The sequence below is a fragment of the Sebastes umbrosus genome, chromosome 16 (genome assembly GCF_015220745.1).
Source record: "Sebastes umbrosus isolate fSebUmb1 chromosome 16, fSebUmb1.pri, whole genome shotgun sequence".
Lineage (NCBI taxonomy): Eukaryota > Metazoa > Chordata > Actinopteri > Perciformes > Sebastidae > Sebastes > Sebastes umbrosus.
In genome coordinates, this window is record NC_051284.1 from 22,550,597 (window position 1) to 22,577,332 (window position 26,736).

Sequence of the window (26,736 nt, forward strand, 5' to 3'; positions counted from 1 at the left end):
ATTGAGAAAGCAGAGAGTGTTTTCAGTGGATAGATGCTTGTTCACAGTGCAGGAGGTTTTTGTACGGCCACTTAATGAGTTTGTATCACTGTGGTTGACTTTTGGTGGAGGAACCAAACTCATCATTAACTGTAAGTACCAGAGATTTATAATTTATACAACATGACATATTCTTTTAATACTAACTTTTGCATCAGAATTTTATAAAATTAAAAAAATATTTTGGATAAATTACATGATGTGGATATTATTTTTTGATGTCTATTAAGCTTGGCTGGTATTGAAGTTTAGGAAAATATTAATGTTAATATTCTTTTAGTATTAAAGAAGATGTTATGGTGAAATATATGCAGAATATTTTCGCTTTTTTTCCAATCAGATATTTGTTTAATAAAGTTTGGTTGTAAATTTGTTCTGCAGGAACATTTTAACGTTCAGAAAATAACAGTAAAATTTAATTTCAATTTATTTATGTTTTATGTTTTACTGTAACATTTAAATGATTGTTAGGTATAAAAACTGTTGCAAATGCCGTTAAAACAAATTTAAGATTTCATATGTTCATTTAGTATCGCTGTAGTTTGACTTCACAGTTCGTTAGTTTAAAGTCATGAAAAGGAAGTGAAACAGACAGATGATAAAGTCTATAACTGAATACAGATGTTACATTTGCATCACAGCGATGAATCATTTACTGTCACACATTATAAAGAAGATTTCATTTAATGATCATTAATACAATGTTCCCATTTAAAATCACAGATAAGTCATGTTGCATATTAATTATTAGATATTTATGAAGAGTTCCACAGTAGAAGATTCATTACTTTAAATATGAAACAAAGTTTGATTATTGTGTTTTATATGTTAACTCCTCATTTCCTGCCATGTGTCAGCTCCTCTCCTCTGTCTGATCACAGTATCATGCACACAGCTGATCCACAGTAGTGTTAACCTCTGTCAGGTATCATAACTGTCTCATGTCCAGCTGTCTGTCCTACAGTGGAAGTTCATCTGCTCCTTGTGTGTCTCTGCTCTCCCCTCCAGCTGGCACCATGGTCAGGCCCTCAGTCTCTCTGCTTCCCCCCTCCTCTGAGCAGCTCTCTGGGGGCTCGGCCACGCTGGCCTGCCTGCTGACCGGCTACTCTCCTCAGGGAGCCGTGGTGAGCTGGCAGGTGGACGGTACGGAGGTGACGGAGGGGGTCCTGAGCAGCTCAGAGGAGGAGAAGAGCGGCCGCTACAGCAGCAGCAGCACCCTGAGCCTGAGCCAGGAGCGCTGGATGGAAGGAGAGCTGTACTCCTGCAGGGTCCTCCATCAGGGCCACAGCCAGACCCAGTCCCTCCACAGGAGCCAGTGTAAGGGCTAGAGGGGCCGGCTGAAGCCCAGGACAGGAGCTCTGTGTGGGGGGGAGCAGCTCTGATCAATAGCAGTTTGAATGCTTGTAGAGGAAACTGAAGCTTTGTGTGACAGAGAACAACACTGCTGTAAAGTGTTGGACAACAACAACTTAGAGAGGAATGTGTGTCGCTCAGCAGCTTCATGTGAGTGAGCTTAATAACTGTCATGTTGATCACTGATGTTGTTGCTAATAAAGATTTCACTGATACATAACTTCATGAAGTGTTTGCTCTTTTATTTTATGAAGAGTAGAAAGAAATTAACTGGTTTTATAACTTCAACTGATTCTCCTCTCTGTGGAAAATGAAAACCCTCACGACAAAGTAGTATACTTAGAGTTTATTTTATGACGTTAAGTAAAGTTCAAGTATACTACAAGTGAATAAGTATACTGTTAGTTTAATAGTTATATACTTGTAGCCCACTTAGCTAATGATTTATATGTATTACATAAAGAGACTTGCTCCTTTTGCTATTTGACTTGATGTTTTGTGATGATAAAAAACAAAATTTTTTTCTCACACGTCTCCACGGTGAACGAAGAATCCAACAACGTAGAACATTTTTGATGAATTTAATTAAATTCATATCAAAACATTCTGTAACAAACTCTCACACACATCCTTAAAGTGGCTATAGTCAATATTTTGATAATAACAGTTTTCAAATGGCAATATGAAAGCGGTTTCTCATAGTGATGAACCTACAGAGAATTACCACCCATATCTGCTGCAGGAACTATGAAAGTCTATAGAACATTTTGTGCAAATCCACCAATTACATGTGGGTGTTCCTACAACAGGAGTCAGGGGATCACATAAGTCTTTGTAGCAGATCTTCTGGGCACCGTGAATATCTGAACCCAAATTTCATGAAAATCCATCCTATAGCTTTGGAGACATTTGACTAAAAACTAAAAGATCAATCTCATGGTGGTGCTAAAGTTAAAGTCAGTAGGATTAATCCTCAGGGGACCATGAACATCTGTATGTTGCTGAGTGAATGAACTTGATTAAAAAAATAATTGTATTAAGACATACAGCAGATTATCCTCTAACATGTAATGGAGTAGAAAGAGAATATAGCAAAAAGAAGAATACTTCAAAAATACCTCAAAAATGCACTTAAATACAGCACTTGAGTAAATGTACTTTGTTTTTCTTTGTGATCAAATTTGATTGATTTTAAAGATATGCATTGGGAATTATTAACAATAACAAAAGAAAAAATCCATAATTCAAAACCAAACGTTAATTAAAAATAATAATAATAATAATAATAATAATAATAATAATAATAATAATAATAATAATAACAATAATAATAATAATAATAATGATAATAATAATAATAATAATAATAATAATAATAATAATAATAATAATAATAATAATAATGATAATTAAAGTAATAGATACCCTCCAAAAAAAATTAATGAATAAATAAAAAATAAAATAAGAAATTACAAAACTAGCTAATGGTGACTCCCACCCCTCAAAATAAATCTCCATTTAATACACAATGGGATATGTTATGATACAATTAAGTTACATAAATTTGGGGATTTTACTTAAGGCCCCTGTTCAGGATGAGATCGTTTTCTAATGTAGTTTGTTTATATTCTAAAAGTAAATAGTTTTATATCTTCTAGACTTCTATCTGTGGAAAATAACACGCAACTATTAGTTCCACTATCTTAATTTGTGAGGACAGGGGGGGAGACAGTGGAATAAAATATAAAGCAGTTCTTGTGCTAAAGTATAAAATTCATCATGATGTCATTAAAGGTTTTTAGTTTATTTTTTTTTGCTCTATAGACAAACTGAAATGTACAGTATGATGTGCCTATACTGTATAGTGTGAATGTGTAGTGTGTGCTTGGTGAGGTTCCTGTCAGCTCTGTGTTCAGTGGTCTGTGTCAGAGTCTCTTCCTCTTCAGCAGCTGCAGTCGGTTCCTGCTGTAACAGCTCAGTGTCTCTGCAGTCGGACTGAGGGAGGTTTTTGTACGACTACAAATCACTGTGTGAACACCCAAGCACTGTTTATCCAATGAACACTCTGACAGTAATAAACTGCTCCGTCTTCAGTCTGAACTCCACTGATGGTCAAAGTGAAGTCAGAGCTGCTTCCACTGCCACTAAACCGAGCTGCTGTTCCTGATTCACGTGTGCTCACAAGGCTTACTAGGAGCTTTGGAGGCTGTCCAGATTTCTGTTGATACCAGTGCATATATTCACCCAAAAGAAATTTACTGTAAACAGCTTGGCTGGTCTTACAGGTGAGAGAGACGGTGGATCCTGGAGTAGGTGTCACTACTGGAGGCTGAGACATAGTCACCTGACCGCTGCATCCTGCAGACAAAAACAAATCATTCATTGATCAGCAGAAATAAATGAGAGAAAAGGCAGCACATCATGTCTGAAATGTTGCTGAGTGAATGAACCTGTAAAACAGCAGCAGGCCAGCGTCCAGATGAGGATGGTGATGAGAGTCATGCTGGTTGTGCTTTCTGCTGTGTTGACTGACACATCTGAGTCCTGCAGTGTTGAACTCACAGGACTATAAACCTTCTCAGTTCACTGGAGGATCAGCTGACGATGCAAAGCCTCCTCTCTATGGAAATCATTTCTCTGCTCTCAACACACTGAAGGCAACGTGGGACACTAAATCAGGAGGATTACTGCTTGGATTTACACCATCTATCATCTGAATGGATAATAGAAGAAACATATTTATATTAGAAGTGCAGTTGAGGATTTAAGGATGAGTTTGTGTCCACTGTGGTTGGTATGATATGTCTGTTTGTCTGCCTTTAATCTACTGACAGGGTTTACTGGAGATAAATAACATATTTCAGATCTGCTTAATATGAGTTTATGAGTTATTATTGTTATTAAAAAGCATCATGTTCATTTAACCATGTAGCAACTGATATAAAACTGTGAAAAAAATGACTTTGTTACAAGGAGACTGTGATCGTTTCTCTGTCTGGTGTAGAAAAGTAAAGCAAAATTAAAGAAATAATCTTCATTTTTACAATCATTTCAAACCATATCATTAATTTAATGTTTGTAGATTCAATAAAGTATAAATGTTTCTGTGTTAATTGAGAAAGCAGAGAGTATTGTCAGTGGATAGATGCTTGTTCACAGTGCAGGAGGTTTTTGTACGGCCACTTAATGAGTTTGTATCACTGTGGTACACTTTTGGTGGAGGAACCAAACTCATCATTAACTGTAAGTACCAGAGATTTTTTTATTTTATACAACATATAGCAAATAGTATTTTTTATCAAATATTGAATTTTAATTTGATCTAGTTCAGTTTTTTATGTTGTTGATAATTTATGTTATTTTATAAAGCTGACCTCATAATCTGAGAAGAATCTTTACCGAAATCAATATTCATTCAGTAATGTAGATAATAAGATTAATAATTATTATTTTTCTAATATTCTATTTGTAATATGATGTATTTAATATCGGCTTTAAAAACATTTTAAAGACAAATTTATTTAAACTTTACAGAAAATGTCTATGTTAAATTCTTTGATTCGTTTATTTTGTAAATATAAAAAACAATATATTGAATTAAAATGTGATGTGGATTCCTGTTGAACACAAATGTGATTTTATGGGTAAATGCAGCTCATCTTTGTGTTCACGGTTCATTAATTTTACATGTAGTGAACAGGAAGTGAAAGAGACAGATGACAAAGGTTTTAACTGTATTTAACTGTCAGTTTAAACAGAAGAAAATCATCTCAGGGACGAGTTATTCACTGTCACACGTTATGAAACACATACGAAGATGTCATCAATAATCGTCATCGATGAACCTTTTTAGTTGCATTCACACTTGAATCATGAGGCTGATGGTGAGATACGGAGTGATTTATGAGTGCAGCAGCAGCAGCTCAAGTTATTCTGTTTTATTTGATCAAATATAATAAATGAGCAGGATGTGATGTTTCTTTATTACCAAGCCTTCACTCTCATTGCTTTGTCTTTTCTCCCCCCCTCTCCTCCCCCTCTCTCTCCTCCAGTGGGTGTGGTGCAGCCCACCCTGACCGTCCTCCCCCCCTCCAGAGAGGAGCTGAAGCAGGGCAGTGCCACACTGGTGTGTCTAGCCAGCGGGGGCTTCCCCTCAGCCTGGACGCTGGGCTGGAAGGTGGGGTGCAGCAGCAGCTCCTCAGGGGCGTCACACAGCCTGGAGGTCCTGGGGAGGGACGGCCACTACAGCTGGAGCAGCACCCTGAGCCTCCTTGCAGACCAGTGGAGGAAGGCGGGCTCAGTGAGCTGTGAGGCCAGTCTGAGTGGACAGAGGCCTGTCACTCAAAGCCTGGAGCCTGACCGCTGCTCAGAGTAGAGCTTCAGCAACACTTCCTGTCTGCAAATGATGCCGCTTCTTTGACAGAGATCTGGATGAAGCTCCAGATCTCCTCTGTTCACATGTTTCTGCATGTTTCACAGCTCTCTACTCAGTGTTTTACTCTGCATGTTGCTTTCTAATACTCATCTTCTGCATGTTCTTCTTTATGTTCATTAAATGATTTTCACTCAAAGAGAAACTATTCATTCATCAGAAATGTGGCATGAACATTAAACCATCATTAAATAAAACTGTGGATTATAATAAATGAGTGTCTTTGTATTTATTTTATAACATATTCATTATGAAAAATACCTTCTTGATCATCTCAGTATTAAACCTGATATCCCTTACAAAAAAATAAGTATACTTCCAAGTTTATTTTATGAAATTAACTTAAGTATAGTTCAAGTATAATCCCAAGTATACTTTGTGTAATAAGTATACTAATATCAAGGTACTAGTAATACTTCAATACTTCTTGGGACTAAATTGGTCCACTTTTAAGTTTATAAAAGTATACTTTTAAGTAGTTTAGATCCAAGTTGTATTTTGTACTGCAACTATAATATGAACTATACTACAAGTGAACTTGTACTGTGAACTAGTTATATACTTGTAGCCCACTTTTTAGTTTTTGAAAATACACTTTAAAGTATACTCTCAGTAGTTTAAATAGTTTTCAGAATACTTGTAAGTTGTCTTTAAGTGAACTTATAGTACTTAGCCAAATATACTTTTCTGTAAACGTTTCAGTTTACTTGGACTTTTCTCTAAACTTGCCAAGTACACTGAGACATTTCTGTATACTTGGCAGTATAAGCCAAGTATACTCAAGTATAATTTTGTTAAGTATATCTCTGATAAGTACATAAAAAGTAAACTGAAAGCATATTCTCTTATTTTAAGTTTGAAAGAAGTTTACTAATAGCACAAATTAATAATGAATAAACTTCTTTTTTGTACTGGATACTACACCTGATAGTACAGGAGATGGTTGAATTGTTTTAATTAGATAATCTTGATTCTGTTTCAACTCTTGTTACATTATATTGTTTTGTGCAGCTGTTGGTAGAAACACTTTTCAACATGTTTTGATATCAGTGGCTAAAGTCCAACAAGAGTTTAACCTCCCCAGTTTACTCATAAAGAGACTGAATTACAAGATTATAAGTTTAAACTGTAGATGGAAGAGCGTCTGTGAGTTTGTTGCAGTTTTATTTAGATTCATTGTGGTTCTGCTTGATGACTCTTGTGTTGTGTTCACTGGACCAGTTCTCCTCATCACAGTCTCTTCACCAACCCTCTGCACCTGCAGCAGGCCGGTTTCACTTCAGTCAAACTGAAGGAGGTTTTTGTACGGCTCTAAATCACTGTGTGAACACCCAAGCACTGTTTATGATATGAAAACTCTGACAGTAGTAAACTGCTGCGTCTTCAGTCTGAACTCCACTGATGGTCAAAGTGAAGTCAGAGCTGCTTCCACTGCCACTAAACCGAGCTGCTGTTCCTGATACAGGTTTTTTCGCATATTTTAATAGAAGCTTTGGAGGCTGTCCAGATTTCTGTTGATACCAGTGCATCCAGTCATCTCCATCACTGTCTCTGTTAACAGCAGGGTTGATCAAACAGGTGAGAGAGACGGTGGATCCTGGAGTAGATGTCACTACTGGAGGCTGAGTCACAGTCACCTGACCGCTGCATCCTGCAGACAAAAACAAATCATTCATTTATCAGCAGAAATAAATGAGAGAAAAGGCAGCACATCATGTCTGAAATGTTGCTGAGTGAATGAACCTGTAAAACAGCAGCAGGCCAGCGTCCAGATGAGGATGGTGATGAGAGTCATGCTGGTTGTGCTTTCTGCTGTGTTGACTGACACATCTGAGTCCTGCAGTGTTGAACTCACAGGACTATAAACCTTCTCAGTTCACTGGAGGATCAGCTGACGATGCAAAGCCTCCTCTCTATGGAAATCATTTCTCTGCTCTCAACACACTGAAGGCAACGTGGGACACTAAATCAGGAGGAATACTGCTTGGATTTACACCATCTATCATCTGAATGGATAATAGAAGAAACATATTTATATTAGAAGTGCAGTTGAGGATTTAAGGATGAGTTTGTGTCCACTGTGGTTGGTATGATATGTCTGTTTGTCTGCCTTTAATCTACTGACAGGGTTTACTGGAGATAAATAACATATTTCAGTTCTGCTTAATATGAGTTTATAAGTTATTATTATTATTAAAAAGCATCATGTTCATTTAACCATGTAGCAACTGATATAAAACTGTGAAAAAATGACTTTTTTACAAGGAGACTGTGATCGTTTCTCTGTCTGGTGTAGAAAAGTAAAGCAAAATTAAAGAAATAATCTTCATTTATACAATAATTTCAGTTGATATCATTAATTTAATATGTATGGATTCAATAAAGTATAAATGTTTCTGTGTTAATTGAGAAAGCAGAGAGTATTTTCAGTGGATAGATGCATGTTCACAGTGCAGGAGGTTTTTGTACGGCCACTTAATGAGTTTGTATCACTGTGGTACACTTTTGGTGGAGGAACCAAACTCATCATTAACTGTAAGTACCAGAGATTTATAATTTATACAACATGAAATATTCTTTTAATACTAACTTTTGCATCCGAATTTGATGAAACAAGAAATTATTTTTGGATAATTTACATGTGGATATTATTTTTGCTGTCTATTTAACTTGGCTGATATTGAAGTTTAGGAAAACATTTATATTAATATTCTTTTAGTATTAAAGAAGATGTTATGGTGAAATATATGCATAATAATTTTCGCTTTTTTTTCCAATAATATATTTGTTTAATAAAGTTTGGTTGTAAACTTGTTCTGAGGAACATTTTAATGTTCAGAAAATAACAGCAAAATTTAATTTTAAGTTATTTATGTTTTATGTTTTACTGTAACATTTAAATGATTGTTAGGTATAAAAACTGTTGCAAATATCGTTAAAACTAATTTAAGAGTTCATATGTTCATTTATTATCGCTGTAGTTTGACTTCACAGTTCGTTAGTTTAAAGTGGAGAAAAGGAAGTGAAACAGACAGATGATAAAGTCTATAACTGAATACAGATGTTACATTTGCATCGCAGCAATGAATCATTTACTGTCACACATTATAAAGAAGATTTAGTTCAATGATCATTAATACAATGTTCCCTTTTAAATTCACAGATAAATCATGTTGCATATTAATTATTAAATATTTATGAAGAGTTCCACAGTAGAAGATTCATTACTTTAAATAAAAAACAAAGTTTTACTATTGTGTTTTATATGTTAACTCCTCATTTCCTGCCATGTGTCAGCTCCTCTCCTCTGTCTGATCACAGTATCATGCACACAGCTGATCCACAGTAGTGTTAACCTCTGTCAGGTATCATAACTGTCTCATGTCCAGCTGTCTGTCCTACAGTGGAAGTTCATCTGCTCCTTGTGTGTCTCTGCTCTCCCCTCCAGCTGGCACCATGGTCAGGCCCTCAGTCTCTCTGCTTCCCCCCTCCTCTGAGCAGCTCTCTGGGGGCTCGGCCACGCTGGCCTGCCTGCTGACCGGCTACTCTCCTCAAGGAGCCGTGGTGAGCTGGCAGGTGGACGGTACGGAGGTGACGGAGGGGGTCCTGAGCAGCTCAGAGGAGGAGAAGAGCGGCCGCTACAGCAGCAGCAGCACCCTGAGCCTGAGCCAGGAGCGCTGGATGGAAGGAGAGCTGTACTCCTGCAGGGTCCTCCATCAGGGCCACAGCCAGACCCAGTCCCTCCACAGGAGCCAGTGTAAGGGCTAGAGGGGCCGGCTGAAGCCCAGGACAGGAGCTCTGTGTGGGGGGGAGCAGCTCTGATCAATAGCAGTTTGAATGCTTGTAGAGGAAACTGAAGCTTTGTGTGACAGAGAACAACACTGCTGTAAAGTGTTGGACAACAACAACTTAGAGAGGAATGTGTGTCGCTCAGCAGCTTCATGTGAGTGAGCTTAATAACTGTCATGTTGATCACTGATGTTGTTGCTAATAAAGATTTCACTGATACATAACTTCATGAAGTGTTTGCTCTTTTATTTTATGAAGAGTAGAAAGAAATTAACTGGTTTTATAACTTCAACTGATTCTCCTCTCTGTGGAAAATGAAAACCCTCACGACAAAGTAGTATACTTAGAGTTTATTTAATGAAGTTAAGTAAAGTTCAAGTATACTACAAGTGAATAGGTATACTCTTAGTTTAATAGTTATATACTTGTAGCCCACTTTTTAGTTTATGAAAGTACACTTTGTATACTTTAACTTATAGTACTTAGCTAATGATTTATATGTATTACATAAAGAGACTTGCTCCTTTTGCTATTTGACTTGATGTTTTGTGATGATAAAAAAAGACATACATTTTTCTCACACGTCTCCATGGTGAACGAAGAATCCAACAACGTAGAAAATTCTTGATGAATTGAAGTAAATTCATATCAAAACATTATTTTACAAACTCTCACACACTTTAATAGGCTACTCTATCAAAAAGTTAGTACAACTACAAGCCAAGTATACCTTTCTGTAGGCCTATAAGGCAAGAACACTTAATTATACTTTTCTTAAGTATATCTCGATCAAAAGATTAACTTCAAGTATAACTCAAGTATATTATACTTTTCTGCAATTGTCTGTATAAGCTAAGTATACTTAAGTATATCTCTGATAAGTACATAAATAGTAAATTAAAAGTATACTCTTTTGTTTTAAGTTTAAATTAAGTATACTAATAGCACACTTGCTTTGGATTCATCATGTAAATATTAATATTTCTCCTTTTTAAATTGGTATAAAGAGTGATTTTACATTATAATAAAGAAAAGTAAATAATACATCTTTTTTTTATTAAAAAAAAAACTTGGAGAATAATGGGAACTTTACTTTTAGGGAGGAAGAAATCATGCCTCAAATATGTGATCAGGCAACATTTGTCTCTTTAGCTGAGAGTAAATGTGAACAGAACATGATGTGTCATTAGATTTTTAATAATCTTTTTAATGAAGTTATTAGTGTGAATGTGTAGTGTGTGCTTGGTGAGGTTCCTGTCAGCTCTGTGTTCAGTGGTCTGTGTCAGAGTCTCTTCCTCTTCAGCAGCTGCAGTCGGTTCCTGCTGTAACAGCTCAGTGTCTCTGCAGTCGGACTGAGGGAGGTTTTTGTACGACTACAAATCACTGTGTGAACACATAACCGCTGTGGTAACTCTGACAGTAATAAACTGCTGCGTCTTCAGTCAGAACTCCACTGATGGTCAAAGTGAAGTCAGAGCTGCTTCCACTGCCACTAAACCGAGCTGCTGTTCCTGATTCACGTTGGTTCGCATATCTTATTAGAAGCTTTGGACTCTCTCCAGATTTCTGTTGATACCAGAACATACAATCAGCACTACTACTACAAGTTGGAACAGCTTGGCTGGTCTTACAGGTGAGAGAGACGGTGGATCCTGGAGTAGATGTCACTACTGGAGGCTGAGTCACAGTCACCTGACCGCTGCATCCTGCAGACAAAAACAAATCATTCATTTATCAGCAGAAATAAATGAGAGAAAAGGCAGCACATCATGTCTGAAATGTTGCTGAGTGAATGAACCTGTAAAACAGCAGCAGGCCAGCGTCCAGATGAGGATGGTGATGAGAGTCATGCTGGTTGTGCTTTCTGCTGTGTTGACTGACACATCTGAGTCCTGCAGTGTTGAACTCACAGGACTATAAACCTTCTCAGTTCACTGGAGGATCAGCTGACGATGCAAAGCCTCCTCTCTATGGAAATCATTTCTCTGCTCTCAACACACTGAAGGCAACGTGGGACACTAAATCAGGAGGAATACTGCTTGGATTTACACCATCTATCATCTGAATGGATAATAGAAGAAACATATTTATATTAGAAGTGCAGTTGAGGATTTAAGGATGAGTTTGTGTCCACTGTGGTTGGTATGATATGTCTGTTTGTCTGCCTTTAATCTACTGACAGGGTTTACTGGAGATAAATAACATATTTCAGTTCTGTTTAATATGAGTTTATGAGTTATTATTATTAAAAAACAGCATGTTCATTTAACCATGTAGCAACTGATATAATACTGTGAAAAAATGACTTTGTTACAAGGAGACTGTGATCGTTTCTCTGTCTGGTGTAGAAGAGTAAAGCAAAATTAAAGAAATAATCTTCATTTATACAATAATTTCAATTGATATCATTAATTTAATGTTTGTTTTTTATAACATATTCATTGTGAAAAATACCTTCTTGATCATCTCATAATCAAACCTGATATACTACACCTGATAGTACAGGAGATGGTTGTATTTTTTTAAATTAGATAATCTTGATTCGGTTTCAACTCTTGTTATATCAGATTGTTTTGTGCAGCTGATGGTTGAAACACTTTTCAACATGTTTTGATATCAGTGGCTAAAGTCCAACAAGAGTTTATCCTCCCCAGTTTACCCAGAAAGAGACAAGATTATAAGTTTAAACTGTGTATGGAAGAGTGTCTGTGAGTTTGTTCCAGTTTTATTTAGATTCATTGTGGTTCTGCTTGATGACTCTTGTGTTGTGTTCACTGGACCAGTTCTCCTCAGCACAGTCTCTTCACCAACCCTCTGCACCTGCAGCAGGCCGGTTTCACTTCAGTCAAACTGAAGGAGGTTTTTGTACGGCTCTAAATCACTGTGTGAACACCCAAGCACTGTTTATTTGATGGAGACTCTGACAGTAATAAACTGCTGCGTCTTCAGTCTGAACTCCACTGATGGTCAAAGTGAAGTCAGAGCTGCTTCCACTGCCACTAAACCGAGCTGCTGTTCCTGATTCACGTGTGCTCGCATGTCTTATTAGAAGCTTTGGAGGCTGTCCAGATTTCTGTTGATACCAGAACATATAATGACCATAACTACTGTCACTGTAAACAGCTCGGCTGGTCTTACAGGTGAGAGAGACGGTGGATCCTGGAGTAGATGTCACTACTGGAGGCTGAGTCACAGTCACCTGACCGCTGCATCCTGCAGACAAAAACAAATCATTCATTGATCAGCAGAAATAAATGAGAGAAAAGGCAGCACATCATGTCTGAAATGTTGCTGAGTGAATGAACCTGTAAAACAGCAGCAGGCCAGCGTCCAGATGAGGATGGTGATGAGAGTCATGCTGGTTGTGCTTTCTGCTGTGTTGACTGACACATCTGAGTCCTGCAGTGTTGAACTCACAGGACTATAAACCTTCTCAGTTCACTGGAGGATCAGCTGACGATGCAAAGCCTCCTCTCTATGGAAATCATTTCTCTGCTCTCAACACACTGAAGGCAACGTGGGACACTAAATCAGGAGGAATACTGCTTGGATTTACACCATCTATCATCTGAATGGATAATAGAAGAAACATATTTATATTAGAAGTGCAGTTGAGGATTTAAGGATGAGTTTGTGTCCACTGTGGTTGGTATGATATGTCTGTTTGTCTGCCTTTAATCTACTGACAGGGTTTACCGGAGATAAATAACATATTTCAGTTCTTTTTAATATTAGTTTATGAGTTATTATTACTAAAAAGCATCATGTTCATTTATCCATGTAGCAACTGATATAAAACTGTAAAAAAAATGACTTTGTTACAAGGAGACTGTGATCGTTTCTCTGTCTGGTGTAGAAGAGTAAAGCAAAATTAAAGAATTAATCTTCTTTATACAATAATTTTCAATTCAGTGTGCATGCTGCTTTCTTATATGGATCTTCTGCATGTTATGTTCAATATTTTTCAAAATAAACTGAATTTTAGTTTAGTTTCACTCCAACATGAACTATTCATTCATCAGAAATGTGGCATGAACATTAAACCATCATTAAATAAAACTGTGGATTATAATAATTGACTGTCTTTGTATTTCCTTTATTATATATTTATTATGAAAAATACAGTCTTGGTCATCTCAGTATCAAACATCATATACTATACCTTTTAGTATATCAGGTTTACATAAATAGTACTTTGTTAGTGGTTGTATTTTTTTTAATACTTTGTGATATTTTGAAAGGAAAGGCTCTGTTTAGAAAATTAAATATTTTGGATTTTTAAAATGAAAAATGGTAAATTGGAATTTTCTGTTATATTAGATTGTTTTGTGCAGCTGTTGGTAGAAACACTTTTCAACATGTTTTGATATCAGTGGCTATAGTCCAACAAGAGAACAAGAGTTTAACCTCCCCAGTTTACTCATAAAGGGACAATAATATAAGTTTAAACTGTGTATGGAAGAGCGTCTGTGAGTTTGTTCCAGTTTTATTTAGATTCATTGTGGTTCTGCTTGATGACTCTTGTGTTGTGTTCACTGGACCAGTTCTCCTCATCACAGTCTCTTCACCAACCCTCTGCACCTGCAGCAGGCCGGTTTCACTTCAGTCAAACTGAAGGAGGTTTTTGTACGGCTCTAAATCACTGTGTGAACACATTGCCACTATGGAGGCCCAGACAGTAGTAATCTCCAGCATCGTCAGTCTGAACACCTGTGATGGTTAAAGTGTAGTCAGAACCAGAGCTACTGCCTCTGAATCGAGACGCAGTCCCTGAGAAGAGAGTTGATGCTTGGTATATAAGGAGTTTGGGAGCCTGTCCAGGTTTCTGAAGGTACCAACTGAGATCAGCACCAATATCTGAACTCCCTGTGGCGCTGATGCTCACGGTCCCTCCAACACTAACAGACTTGGATTTGTCAGCCTGAGTCAGAAACTTGTTTGCAGAAATCTCTGAAATGAGAAATGAAATATAAACCTTGAGAATCAGCAGTTTAGATGATAATAAATTAGACATTAATTAAAGCCACAATGTCAGATACATTTTCAGAATCTCTCACCCTGACTCAGAAAACCCAACACGACAATCAGAGTTATTGACAACATCATCCTGATGCAGTTTTCAGTGTGAGTGCATGAAAACAGTTCAGACTCTCTGTGACATGAGAACTTAAACTGTGAGGAGCAGTGATGCAGTAAAATCATGCAAAAATACATTTAAGAAGGCAAACCCACACCTGTTCTTGTGAAACTGAAAGGGAGAGATGAGGTGGAGTAGGTAGAGGCTACGTCTCCCTGTGGACTGACTAAGAACATGTAGAAACCTTAGACTCTCTGTTCCTCATCTCTCTGCTGTTTCTGTCTTTGCAAAGTTTCCTAAAGGTCATAAATAGATGCAGGCTGCTCTCTGCTGGCTGTCCAGGTTCACAACAACTCTGGCTAACTCTTAGCTCTTTTCATGATGGTGTACTTCAGTCTGTTAATCCAGATGCTTCAGCTGTGACACTGTGGTCTTGTGGGGTCAGGGGTCAGATCATGTTATTTTTCTTTTTTAAAATGCAGCAAAGGTGTCCTCTGCTGGCTGTGCAGGTTCACAACAACTCCAGATTGACATGAGATTGATTTTGTATTCAGTCCTTTGCTCTTTTCTGGATCATGTACTTCAGGTCAGGGTCAGAGGTCAGATCATGTTGCTGGATAAACCTAAAAATAATAAAATATGATAATGTGCCCTCCACAGCTCTTACAGTTGAGAAAACACGATCCAATATTCTCTTCTTGGTTATCTCCTCAATTTAGTTTTTTTAAAACCCTCCGTCTTCTGGCTTTTATTTTCAATCAGTCCTCTTTCTTGTTAAGGGGTTTTAAATGGATTATTTGCATGGTTTAAAGATGATTGAAGAAGTGGTAACCATCCCTTAAAGGGACTAAAATTGCACATCTGTCTGTCCTGGAAGAGGGATCTCTCCTCTGTTGCTCTTCCTGATGTTTCTTCCATATTTTTTCCCTGTTAAAGGGGTTGTTTTGGGGGGAGTTTTTCCTCATTCGATGAGATGGTCGTACTTAAAAGGACAGGGGGTTTTCCCCAAAAGATCTTTGAATAAGTTTAATGTCATCACGCGTTCCCAAAACATCAGTGTGATCTCCACCAGCAGCTGCTGACAGGTTAAACTCCTCTGCAGCTCTGATACATTGCAGCTGAGATATGAGTCACTTCCTGTTAGGAAAGCTGATCAAATCCTTTCACTCTTCATCCTAAAAGAGAGAACAAACATGTGCCACAATGAAAGCTTTTGTCCGGTTCGGCCTGATTTCCACCTCTGACACATTTTGATGAATTCAGGCTCTGATCAGCTCTGAGTGTCTTTATGAAACAGACTGATCCTGGTTCAGTTTGTTAGGCTCATTCAAGACAGGCTTTTCACAATAAGAGAAACAGTCCTCTGAGGGTTGACAGAAGGAAAACATCAACAGTCCCAGTGGAACCAGGTATACGTCACTCAGGTGTGTGTGTGATGAATGTGTCTCTGGTTTCATTGGTCCAAACAACAAAAACTATCATTCATCCTTTTGCATCAATTTCAAATTGCCGAAGTTCGAAGCTCCATCATCGATCAACAAGGAAGTAACAGAGAACAGGTCCATGTGTTTTGTTATGACTTTACATGATCTGCAGTGTTTTACTCTGCAGACTGTTCAACTGACTCTGCATGTGATAGAGGAGCTGATCCTGTTACATCGGCTATTATCTATGGTTATTATACATTAAACCTGCCTTGTTAAGGCTTTTTACTTGATCATCTGCATGCTTTCACTTAAAATTTGTAGCTACCTTGGAACGTTCACCTTAATTAGAAATCAATTTAAGTTTTTTTTAAGTGTAAAATATACAACATAACATTAAACGCATCTCCACGGTGAACGAAGAAATTCTTGATGAATTGAAGTAAATTCATATCAAAACATTCTTTTACAAACTCTCACACACTTTAATAGGCTACTCTATCAAAAAGTTAACACAACTACAAGCCAAGTATTCTTTTCTGTAGGCCTATAAGGCAAGAATACTTAATTATACTTTTGTTAAGTATATCTCAATCAAAAGATTAACTACAAGTATAATCCAAGTATACTTTACTTAAATATATCTCTGATAAGTACATAAAAAGTAAGCTTAAAGTATACTCTCTCTCTCAATTTTAAAATAAGTACAGTATACTAATAGCACACTGAGAGTGATATTACATTATAGTAAATAAAAGTAAATAATACATCTTTTTTTTTATAAAACAAAACGTGGAGAATAATGTGAACTTGATTTTTAGGGAGGAAGAAATCATGACTCAAATATGTGATCAGGCAACATTTGTCTCTTTAGCTGAGAGTAAATGTGAACAGAACATGATGTGTTATTAGATATTTTAATAATCTTTTTAATGAAGTTATTAGTGTGAATGTGTAGTGTGTGCTTGGTGAGGTTCCTGTCAGCTCTGTGTTCAGTGGTCTGTGTCAGAGTCTCTTCCTCTTCAGCAGCTGCAGTCGGTTCCTGCTGTAACAGCTCAGTGTCTCTGCAGTCGGACTGAGGGAGGTTTTTGTACGACTACAAATCACTGTGTGAACACATCAGCACTGTTTATGTAGTGGTAACTCTGACAGTAATAAACTGCTGCGTCTTCAGTCTGAACTCCACTGATGGTCAAAGTGAAGTCAGAGCTGCTTCCACTGCCACTAAACCGAGCTGCTGTTCCTGATTCACGTGTGATCGCATGTCTTATTATGAGCTTTGGAGGCTGTCCAGATTTCTGTTGATACCAGTGCATCTCCTCAGCTCCACTAGACCATCTCTGAACAGCTTGGCTGGTCTTGCAGGTGAGAGAGACGGTGGATCCTGGAGTAGATGTCTCTACTGGAGGCTGAGTCACAGTCACCTGACCGCTGCATCCTGCAGACAAAAACAAATCATTCATTTATCAGCAGAAATAAATGAGAGAAAAGGCAGCACATCATATCTGAAATGTTGCTGAGTGAATGAACCTGTAAAACAGCAGCAGGCCAGCGTCCAGATGAGGATGGTGATGAGAGTCATGCTGGTTGTGCTTTCTGCTGTGTTGACTGACACATCTGAGTCCTGCAGTGTTGAACTCATAGGACTATAAACCTTCTCAGTTCACTGGAGGATCAGCTGACGATGCAAAGCCTCCTCTCTATGGAAATCATTTCTCTGCTCTCAACACACTGAAGGCAATGTGGGACACTAAATCAGGAGGAATACTGCTTGGATTTACACCATCTATCATCTGAATGGATAATAGAAGAAACATATTTATATTAGAAGTTTATTAAAAAGCATCATGTTCATTTAACCATGTAGCAACTGATATAAAACTGTGAAAAAATGACTTTGTTACAAAGAGACTGTGATCGTTTCTCTGTCTGTTGTAGAAAAGTAAAGCAAAATTAAATAATTAATCTTCTTTCTACAATAATTTTCAATTCAGTGTGCATGCTGCTTTCTTATATGGATCTTTTGCATGTTATGTTCAATACTTTTCAAAGTAAACTGAATTTTAGTTTAGTTTCACTCCAACATGAACTGTTCATTCATCAGAAATGTGGCGTGAACATTAAACCATCATTAAATAAAACTGTGGATTAGTCACTGTCTTTGTATTTCCTTTATTATATATTTATTATGAATAATACCTTCTTGGTCATCTCAGTATCAAACATCATATAATATACCTTTTAGTACATCATGTTCTTTGTTAGCGGTTGTATTTTTTTACTACTTTGTGATATTTTGAAAGGAAAGGCTCTGTTTAGAAAATGAAATATTTGGGATTTTTAGAATGAAGAATGGTAAATTTAAATTTTCTGTTATATTAGATTGTTTTGTGCAGCTGTTGGTAGAAACACTTTTCAACATGTTTTGATATCAGTGGCTAAAGTCCAACAAGAGTTTAACCTCCCCAGTTTACTTATAAAGAGACTGAATGACAAGATTATAAGTTTAAAACTGTATATGAAGAGTGTCTGTGAGTTTGTTCCAGTTTTATTTAGATTCATTGTGGTTCTGCTTGATGACTCTTGTGTTGTGTTCACTGGACCAGTTCTCCTCATCACAGTCTCTTCACCACCCCTCTGCACCTGCAGCAGGCCGGTTTCACTTCAGTCAAACTGAAGGAGGTTTTTGTACGGCTCTAAATCACTGTGTGAACACATAAGCACTGTTTATGATATGGAGACTCTGACAGTAATAAACTGCTGCGTCTTCAGTCTGAACTCCACTGATGGTCAAAGTGAAGTCAGAGCTGCTTCCACTGCCACTAAACCGAGCTGCTGTTCCTGATTCACTTGTGCTTGCATATGTTATTAGAAGCTTTGGACTCTCTCCAGATTTCTGTTGATACCAGAACATATAATCATCATCAGCACCGTCTCTGTAAACAGCTCGGCTGGTTTTACAGGTGAGAGAGACGGTGGATCCTGGAGTAGATGTCACTACTGGAGGCTGAGTCACAGTCACCTGACCGCTGCATCCTGCAGACAAAAACAAATCATTCATTTATCAGCAGAAATAAATGAGAGAAAAGGCAGCACATCATGTCTGAAATGTTGCTGAGTGAATGAACCTGTAAAACAGCAGCAGGCCAGCGTCCAGATGAGGATGGTGATGAGAGTCATGCTGGTTGTGCTTTCTGCTGTGTTGACTGACACATCTGAGTCCTGCAGTGTTGAACTCACAGGACTATAAACCTTCTCAGTTCACTGGAGGATCAGCTGACGATGCAAAGCCTCCTCTCTATGGAAATCATTTCTCTGCTCTCAACACACTGAAGGCAACGTGGGACACTAAATCAGGAGGAATACTGCTTGGATTTACACCATCTATCATCTGAATGGATAATAGAAGAAACATATTTATATTAGAAGTGAAGTTGAGGATTTAAGGATGAGTTTGTGTCCACTGTGGTTGGTATGATATGTCTATTTGTCTGCCTTTAATCTACTGACAGGGTTTACTGGAGATAAATAACATATTTCAGTTCTGCTTAATATGAGTTTATAAGTTATTATTATTATTAAAAAGCATCATGTTCATTTAACCATGTAGCAACTGATATAAAACTGTGAAAAAATGACTTTTTTACAAGGAGGCTGTGATCGTTTCTCTGTCTGGTGTAGAAAAGTAAAGCAAAATTAAAGAAATAATCTTCATTTATACAATAATTTCAGTTGATATCATTAATTTAATATGTATGGATTCAATAAAGTATAAATGTTTCTGTGTTAATTGAGAAAGCAGAGAGTATTTTCAGTGGATAGATGCTTGTTCACAGTGCAGGAGGTTTTTGTACGGCCACTTAATGAGTTTGTATCACTGTGGTACACTTTTGGTGGAGGAACCAAACTCATCATTAACTGTAAGTACCAGAGATTTATAATTTATACAACATGAAATATTCTTTTAATACTAACTTTTGCATCCGAATTTGATGAAACAAGAAATTATTTTTGGATAATTTACATGTGGATATTATTTTTGCTGTCTATTTAACTTGGCTGATATTGAAGTTTAGGAAAACATTTATATTAATATTCTTTTAGTATTAAAGAAGATGTTATGGTGAAATATATGCATAATAATTTTCGCTTTTTTTTCCAATAATATATTTGTTTAATAAAGTTTGGTTGTAAACTTGTTCTGAGGAACATTTTAATGTTCAGAAAATAACAGCAAAATTTAATTTCAAGTTATTTATGTTTTATGTTTTACTGTAACATTTAAATGATTGTCAGGTATAAAAACTGTTGCAAATATCGTTAAAACTAATTTAAGAGTTCATATGTTCATTTATTATCGCTGTAGTTTGACTTCACAGTTCGTTAGTTTAAAGTGGAGAAAAGGAAGTGAAACAGACAGATGATAAAGTCTATAACTGAATACAGATGTTACATTTGCATCGCAGCAATGAATCATTTACTGTCACACATTATAAAGAAGATTTAGTTCAATGATCATTAATACAATGTTCCCTTTTAAATTCACAGATAAGTCATGTTGCATATTAATTATTAAATATTTATGAAGAGTTCCACAGTAGAAGATTCATTACTTTAAATAAAAAACAAAGTTTTACTATTGTGTTTTATATGTTAACTCCTCATTTCCTGCCATGTGTCAGCTCCTCTCCTCTGTCTGATCACAGTATCATGCACACAGCTGATCCACAGTAGTGTTAACCTCTGTCAGGTATCATAACTGTCTCATGTCCAGCTGTCTGTCCTACAGTGGAAGTTCATCTGCTCCTTGTGTGTCTCTGCTCTCCCCTCCAGCTGGCACCATGGTCAGGCCCTCAGTCTCTCTGCTTCCCCCCTCCTCTGAGCAGCTCTCTGGGGGCTCGGCCACGCTGGCCTGCCTGCTGACCGGCTACTCTCCTCAAGGAGCCGTGGTGAGCTGGCAGGTGGACGGTACGGAGGTGACGGAGGGGGTCCTGAGCAGCTCAGAGGAGGAGAAGAGCGGCCGCTACAGCAGCAGCAGCACCCTGAGCCTGAGCCAGGAGCGCTGGATGGAAGGAGAGCTGTACTCCTGCAGGGTCCTCCATCAGGGCCACAGCCAGACCCAGTCCCTCCACAGGAGCCAGTGTAAGGGCTAGAGGGGCCGGCTGAAGCCCAGGACAGGAGCTCTGTGTGGGGGGGAGCAGCTCTGATCAATAGCAGTTTGAATGCTTGTAGAGGAAACTGAAGCTTTGTGTGACAGAGAACAACACTGCTGTAAAGTGTTGGACAACAACAACTTAGAGAGGAATGTGTGTCGCTCAGCAGCTTCATGTGAGTGAGCTTAATAACTGTCATGTTGATCACTGATGTTGTTGCTAATAAAGATTTCACTGATACATAACTTCATGAAGTGTTTGCTCTTTTATTTTATGAAGAGTAGAAAGAAATGAACTGGTTTTATAACTTCAACTGATTCTCCTCTCTGTGGAAAATGAAAACCCTCACGACAAAGTAGTATACTTAGAGTTTATTTTATTAAGTTAAGCAAAGTTCAAGTATACTACAAGTGAATAGGTACACTGTTAGTTTAATAGTTATATACTTGCATTCCACTTTTTAGTTTATGAAAGTTTACTTTGTATACTTTAACTTATAGTACTTAGCCAATGATTTATGTGTATTACATAAAGAGACTTGCTCCTTTTGCTATTTGACTTGATGTTTTGTGATGAAAAAAAAAAAATTCTTCTCAAATATCTCCACGGTGAACGAAGAATCAATCAAAAGATTAACTACAAGTATACCTTTCTGTAATTGTCCGTATAAGCTAAGTACACTTAAGCATATCTCTGATAAGCAAAAGTAAACTGAAAGTATACTCTCTCTCTCTCTCATGTTTAAGATAAGTATACTAATAGCACATTTGCTTTGGATTCATCATGTAAATATCAATATTTATATTTTGTAAATTGGTATAGAGAGTGATATTACATTAAAGTAAATAAAAGTAAATAATACATCTTTTTTTTTATTAAAAAAAAATTCGGAGAATAATGTGAACTTGATTTTTAGGGAGGAATAAATCATGACTCAAATATGTGATCAGGCAACATTTGTCTCTTTAGCTGAGAGTAAATGTGAACAGAACATGATGTGTCATTAGATATTATAATAATGTTTTTAATGAAGTTATTAGTGTGAATGTGTAGTGTGTGCTTTGTGAGGTTCCTGTCAGCTCTGTGTTCAGTGGTCTGTGTCAGAGTCTCTTCCTCTTCAGCAGCTGCAGTCGGTTCCTGCTGTAACAGCTCAGTGTCTCTGCAGTCGGACTGAGGGAGGTTTTTGTACGACTACAAATCACTGTGTGAACACACCACCGCTGTGGTAACTCTGACAGTAATAAACTGCTGCGTCTTCAGTCAGAACTCCACTGATGGTCAAAGTGAAGTCAGAGCTGCTTCCACTGCCACTAAACCGAGCTGCTGTTCCTGATTCACTTGTGCTTGCATATGTTATTAGGAGCTTTGGAGGCTGTCCAGATTTCTGTTGATACCAGAACATATAATCATCATCAGCACCGTCTCTGTAAACAGCTTGGCTGGTCTTACAGGTGAGAGAGACGGTGGATCCTGGAGTAGATGTCACTACTGGAGGCTGAGTCACAGTCACCTGACCGCTGCATCCTGCAGACAAAAACAAATCATTCATTGATCAGCAGAAATAAATGAGAGAAAAGGCAGCACATCATGTCTGAAATGTTGCTGAGTGAATGAACCTGTAAAACAGCAGCAGGCCAGCGTCCAGATGAGGATGGTGATGAGAGTCATGCTGGTTGTGCTTTCTGCTGTGTTGACTGACACATCTGAGTCCTGCAGTGTTGAACTCACAGGACTATAAACCTTCTCAGTTCACTGGAGGATCAGCTGACGATGCAAAGCCTCCTCTCTATGGAAATCATTTCTCTGCTCTCAACACACTGAAGGCAACGTGGGACACTAAATCAGGAGGAATACTGCTTGGATTTACACCATCTATCATCTGAATGGATAATAGAAGAAACATATTTATATTAGAAGTGCAGTTGAGGATTTAAGGATGAGTTTGTGTCCACTGTGGTTGGTATGATATGTCTATTTGTCTGCCTTTAATCTACTGACAGGGTTTACTGGAGATAAATAACATATTTCAGTTCTGCTTAATATGAATTTATAAGTTATTATTATTAAAAAGCATCATGTTTATTTAACCTTGTAGCAACTGATATAAAACTGTGAAAAAATGACTTTGTTACAAGGAGACTGTGATCGTTTCTCTGTCTGGTGTAGAAAAGTAAAGCAAAATTATATAATTAATCTTCATTTATGCAATAATTTCAATTGATATCATTAAATAAATATTTATAGATTCAATAAAGTATAAATGTTTCTGTGTTAATTGAGAAAGCAGAGAGTATTTTCAGTGGATAGATGCTTGTTCACAGTGCAGGAGGTTTTTGTACGGCCACTTAATGAGTTTGTATCACTGTGGTGGACTTTTGGTGGAGGAACCAAACTCATCATTAACTGTAAGTACCAGAGATTTATAATTTATACAATATGAAATATTCTTTTAATACTAACTTTTGCATCATAATTTTATAAAATGAAAAATTATTTTTGGATAATTTACATGTGGATAATATGTTTTGCTGTCTATTAAGCTTGGCTGGTATTGAAGTTTAGGAAAATATTAATATTAATATTCTTTTAGTATTAAAGAAGATGTCATGGTGAAATTTATGCAGAATAATTTTCGCTTTTTTTCCAATAATATATTTGTTTAATAAAGTTTGGTTGTAAATTTGTTCTGCAGGAACATTTTAACGTTCAGAAAATAACAGCAAAATTTAATTTCAAGTTATTTATGTTTTATGTTTTACTGTAACATTTAAATGATTGTTAGGTATAAAAACTATTGCAAATGCAGTTAAAACAAATTTAAGAGTCCATATGTTCATTTAGTATCGCTGTAGTTTGACTTCACAGTTCGTTAGTTTAAAGTGGAGAAAAGGAAGTGAAACAGACAGATGATAAAGTCTATAACTGAATACAGATGTTATATTTGCATAACAGCGATGAATCATTTACAGTCACACATTATAAAGAAGATTTAATTTAATGATCATTAATACAATGTTCCCATTAAAATCACAGATAAGTCATGTTGCATATTAATTATTAGATATTTATGAAGAGTTCCACAGTAGAAGATTCATTACTTTAAATAAAAAACATAGTTTTACTATTGTGTTTTATTTGTTAACTCCTCATTTCCTGCCATGTGTCAGCTCCTCTCCTCTGTCTGATCACAGTATCATGCACACAGCTGATCCACAGTAGTGTTAACCTCTGTCAGGTATCATAACTGTCTCATGTCCAGCTGTCTGTCCTACAGTGGAAGTTCATCTGCTCCTTGTGTGTCTCTGCTCTCCCCTCCAGCTGGCACCATGGTCAGGCCCTCAGTCTCTCTGCTTCCCCCCTCCTCTGAGCAGCTCTCTGGGGGCTCGGCCACGCTGGCCTGCCTGCTGACCGGCTACTCTCCTCAGGGAGCCGTGGTGAGCTGGCAGGTGGACGGTACGGAGGTGACGGAGGGGGTCCTGAGCAGCTCAGAGGAGGAGAAGAGCGGCCGCTACAGCAGCAGCAGCACCCTGAGCCTGAGCCAGGAGCGCTGGATGGAAGGAGAGCTGTACTCCTGCAGGGTCCTCCATCAGGGCCACAGCCAGACCCAGTCCCTCCACAGGAGCCAGTGTAAGGGCTAGAGGGGCCGGCTGAAGCCCAGGACAGGAGCTCTGTGTGGGGGGGAGCAGCTCTGATCAATAGCAGATTGAATGCTTGTAGAGGAAACTGAAGCTTTGTGTGACAGAGAACAACACTGCTGTAAAGTGTTGGACAACAACAACTTAGAGAGGAATGTGTGTCGCTCAGCAGCTTCATGTGAGTGAGCTTAATAACTGTCATGTTGATCACTGATGTTGTTGCTAATAAAGATTTCACTGATACATAACTTCATGAAGTGTTTGCTCTTTTATTTTATGAAGAGTAGAAAGAAATTAACTGGTTTTATAACTTCAACTGATTCTCCTCTCTGTGGAAAATGAAAACCCTCACGACAAAGTAGTATACTTAGAGTTTATTTTATGACGTTAAGTAAAGTTCAAGTATACTACAAGTGAATAAGTATACTGTTAGTTTAATAGTTATATACTTGTAGCCCACTTAGCTAATGATTTATATGTATTACATAAAGAGACTTGCTCCTTTTGCTATTTGACTTGATGTTTTGTGATGATAAAAAACAAAATTTTTTTCTCACACGTCTCCACGGTGAACGAAGAATCCAACAACGTAGAACATTTTTGATGAATTTAATTAAATTCATATCAAAACATTCTGTAACAAACTCTCACACACATCCTTAAAGTGGCTATAGTCAATATTTTGATAATAACAGTTTTCAAATGGCAATATGAAAGCGGTTTCTCATAGTGATGAACCTACAGAGAATTACCACCCATATCTGCTGCAGGAACTATGAAAGTCTATAGAACATTTTGTGCAAATCCACCAATTACATGGGGTGTTCCTACAACAGGAGTCAGGGGATCACATAAGTCTTTGTAGCAGATCTTCTGGGCACCGTGAATATCTGAACCCAAATTTCATGAAAATCCATCCAATAGCTTTGGAGACATTTGACTAAAAACTAAAAGATCAATCTCATGGTGGTGCTAAAGTTAAAGTCAGTAGGATTAATCCTCAGGAGACCATGAACATCTGTATGTTGCTGAGTGAATGAACTTGAATGAAAAAAATATTGTATTAAGATATACAGTATATTTTCCTCTAAAATGTAATGGAGTAGAAAGAGAATATAGCAGAAAGAAGAATACTCCAAAAGTACCTCAAAAATGCACTTAAATACAGCACTTGAGTAAATGTACTTTGTTTTTTGTGATCAAATTTTTTTTTTTTTAAAGATATGCATTTGGAATTATTAACAATAACAAAAGAAAAAATCCATAATTCAAAACCAAACGTTAATTGAAAATAATAATAATAGTAATAATAATAATAATAATAATAATAATAATAATAATAATAATAATAATAATAATATAGATAGATACCCTCCACCAACAAATTAATGAATAAATAAAAAATAAAATAAGAAATTACAAAACTAGCTAATGGTGACTCCCACCCCTCAAAATAAATCTCCATTTAATACATTATGGGATATGTTATGATACAATTAAGTTACATAAATTTGGGGATTTTACTTAAGGCCCCTGTTCAGGATGAGATCGTTTTCTAACGTAATTTGTTTATATTCTAAAAGTTAATAGTTTTATATCTTCTAAACTTCTATCTGTGGAAAATAACACGAAACTATTAGTTTCACTATCTTAATTTGTGAGGACAGGGGGGGAGACAGTGGAATAAAATATAAAGCAGTTCTTGTGCTAAAGTATAAAATTCATCATGATGTCATTAAAGGTTTTTATTTTATTTTTTTTTGCTCTATAGACAAACTGAAATGTACAGTATGATGTGCCTATACTGTGTAGTGTGAATGTGTAGTGTGTGCTT

At 37.1% G+C, this 26,736-nt stretch overlaps 7 gene segments (V, D, J or C); 5 read left to right on the top strand and 2 right to left on the bottom strand.

The window, feature by feature from the left end:
* Positions 1-17,696, bottom strand: part of LOC119504145 — a 116,148-nt gene extending 98,452 nt beyond the window's left edge. The window contains 2 exon segments of the V gene segment in view: positions 17,231-17,552; positions 17,645-17,696. Of these exon segments, the coding sequence occupies positions 17,231-17,552; positions 17,645-17,696 (374 nt within the window).
* LOC119504177 lies at positions 862-1,534 on the top strand. The segment is given in 1 exon segment: positions 862-1,534. A coding segment is annotated over 1 exon segment (387 nt).
* On the top strand, positions 4,413-9,761 carry LOC119504180. The segment is given in 2 exon segments: positions 4,413-4,635; positions 9,273-9,761. A coding segment is annotated over 1 exon segment (312 nt).
* On the top strand, positions 5,300-6,038 carry LOC119504159. The segment is given in 1 exon segment: positions 5,300-6,038. A coding segment is annotated over 1 exon segment (402 nt).
* Positions 17,697-19,985: 2,289 nt separating the features above from the next.
* On the top strand, positions 19,986-21,436 carry LOC119504216. The segment is given in 2 exon segments: positions 19,986-20,034; positions 20,948-21,436. A coding segment is annotated over 1 exon segment (312 nt).
* A 1,029-nt stretch (positions 21,437-22,465) lies between these two features.
* On the bottom strand, positions 22,466-22,935 carry LOC119474449. The segment is given in 2 exon segments: positions 22,466-22,791; positions 22,884-22,935. Coding segments are annotated over 2 exon segments (378 nt in total).
* A 684-nt stretch (positions 22,936-23,619) lies between these two features.
* On the top strand, positions 23,620-25,124 carry LOC119504204. The segment is given in 2 exon segments: positions 23,620-23,672; positions 24,586-25,124. A coding segment is annotated over 1 exon segment (312 nt).
* Positions 25,125-26,736: the final 1,612 nt, after the last annotated feature.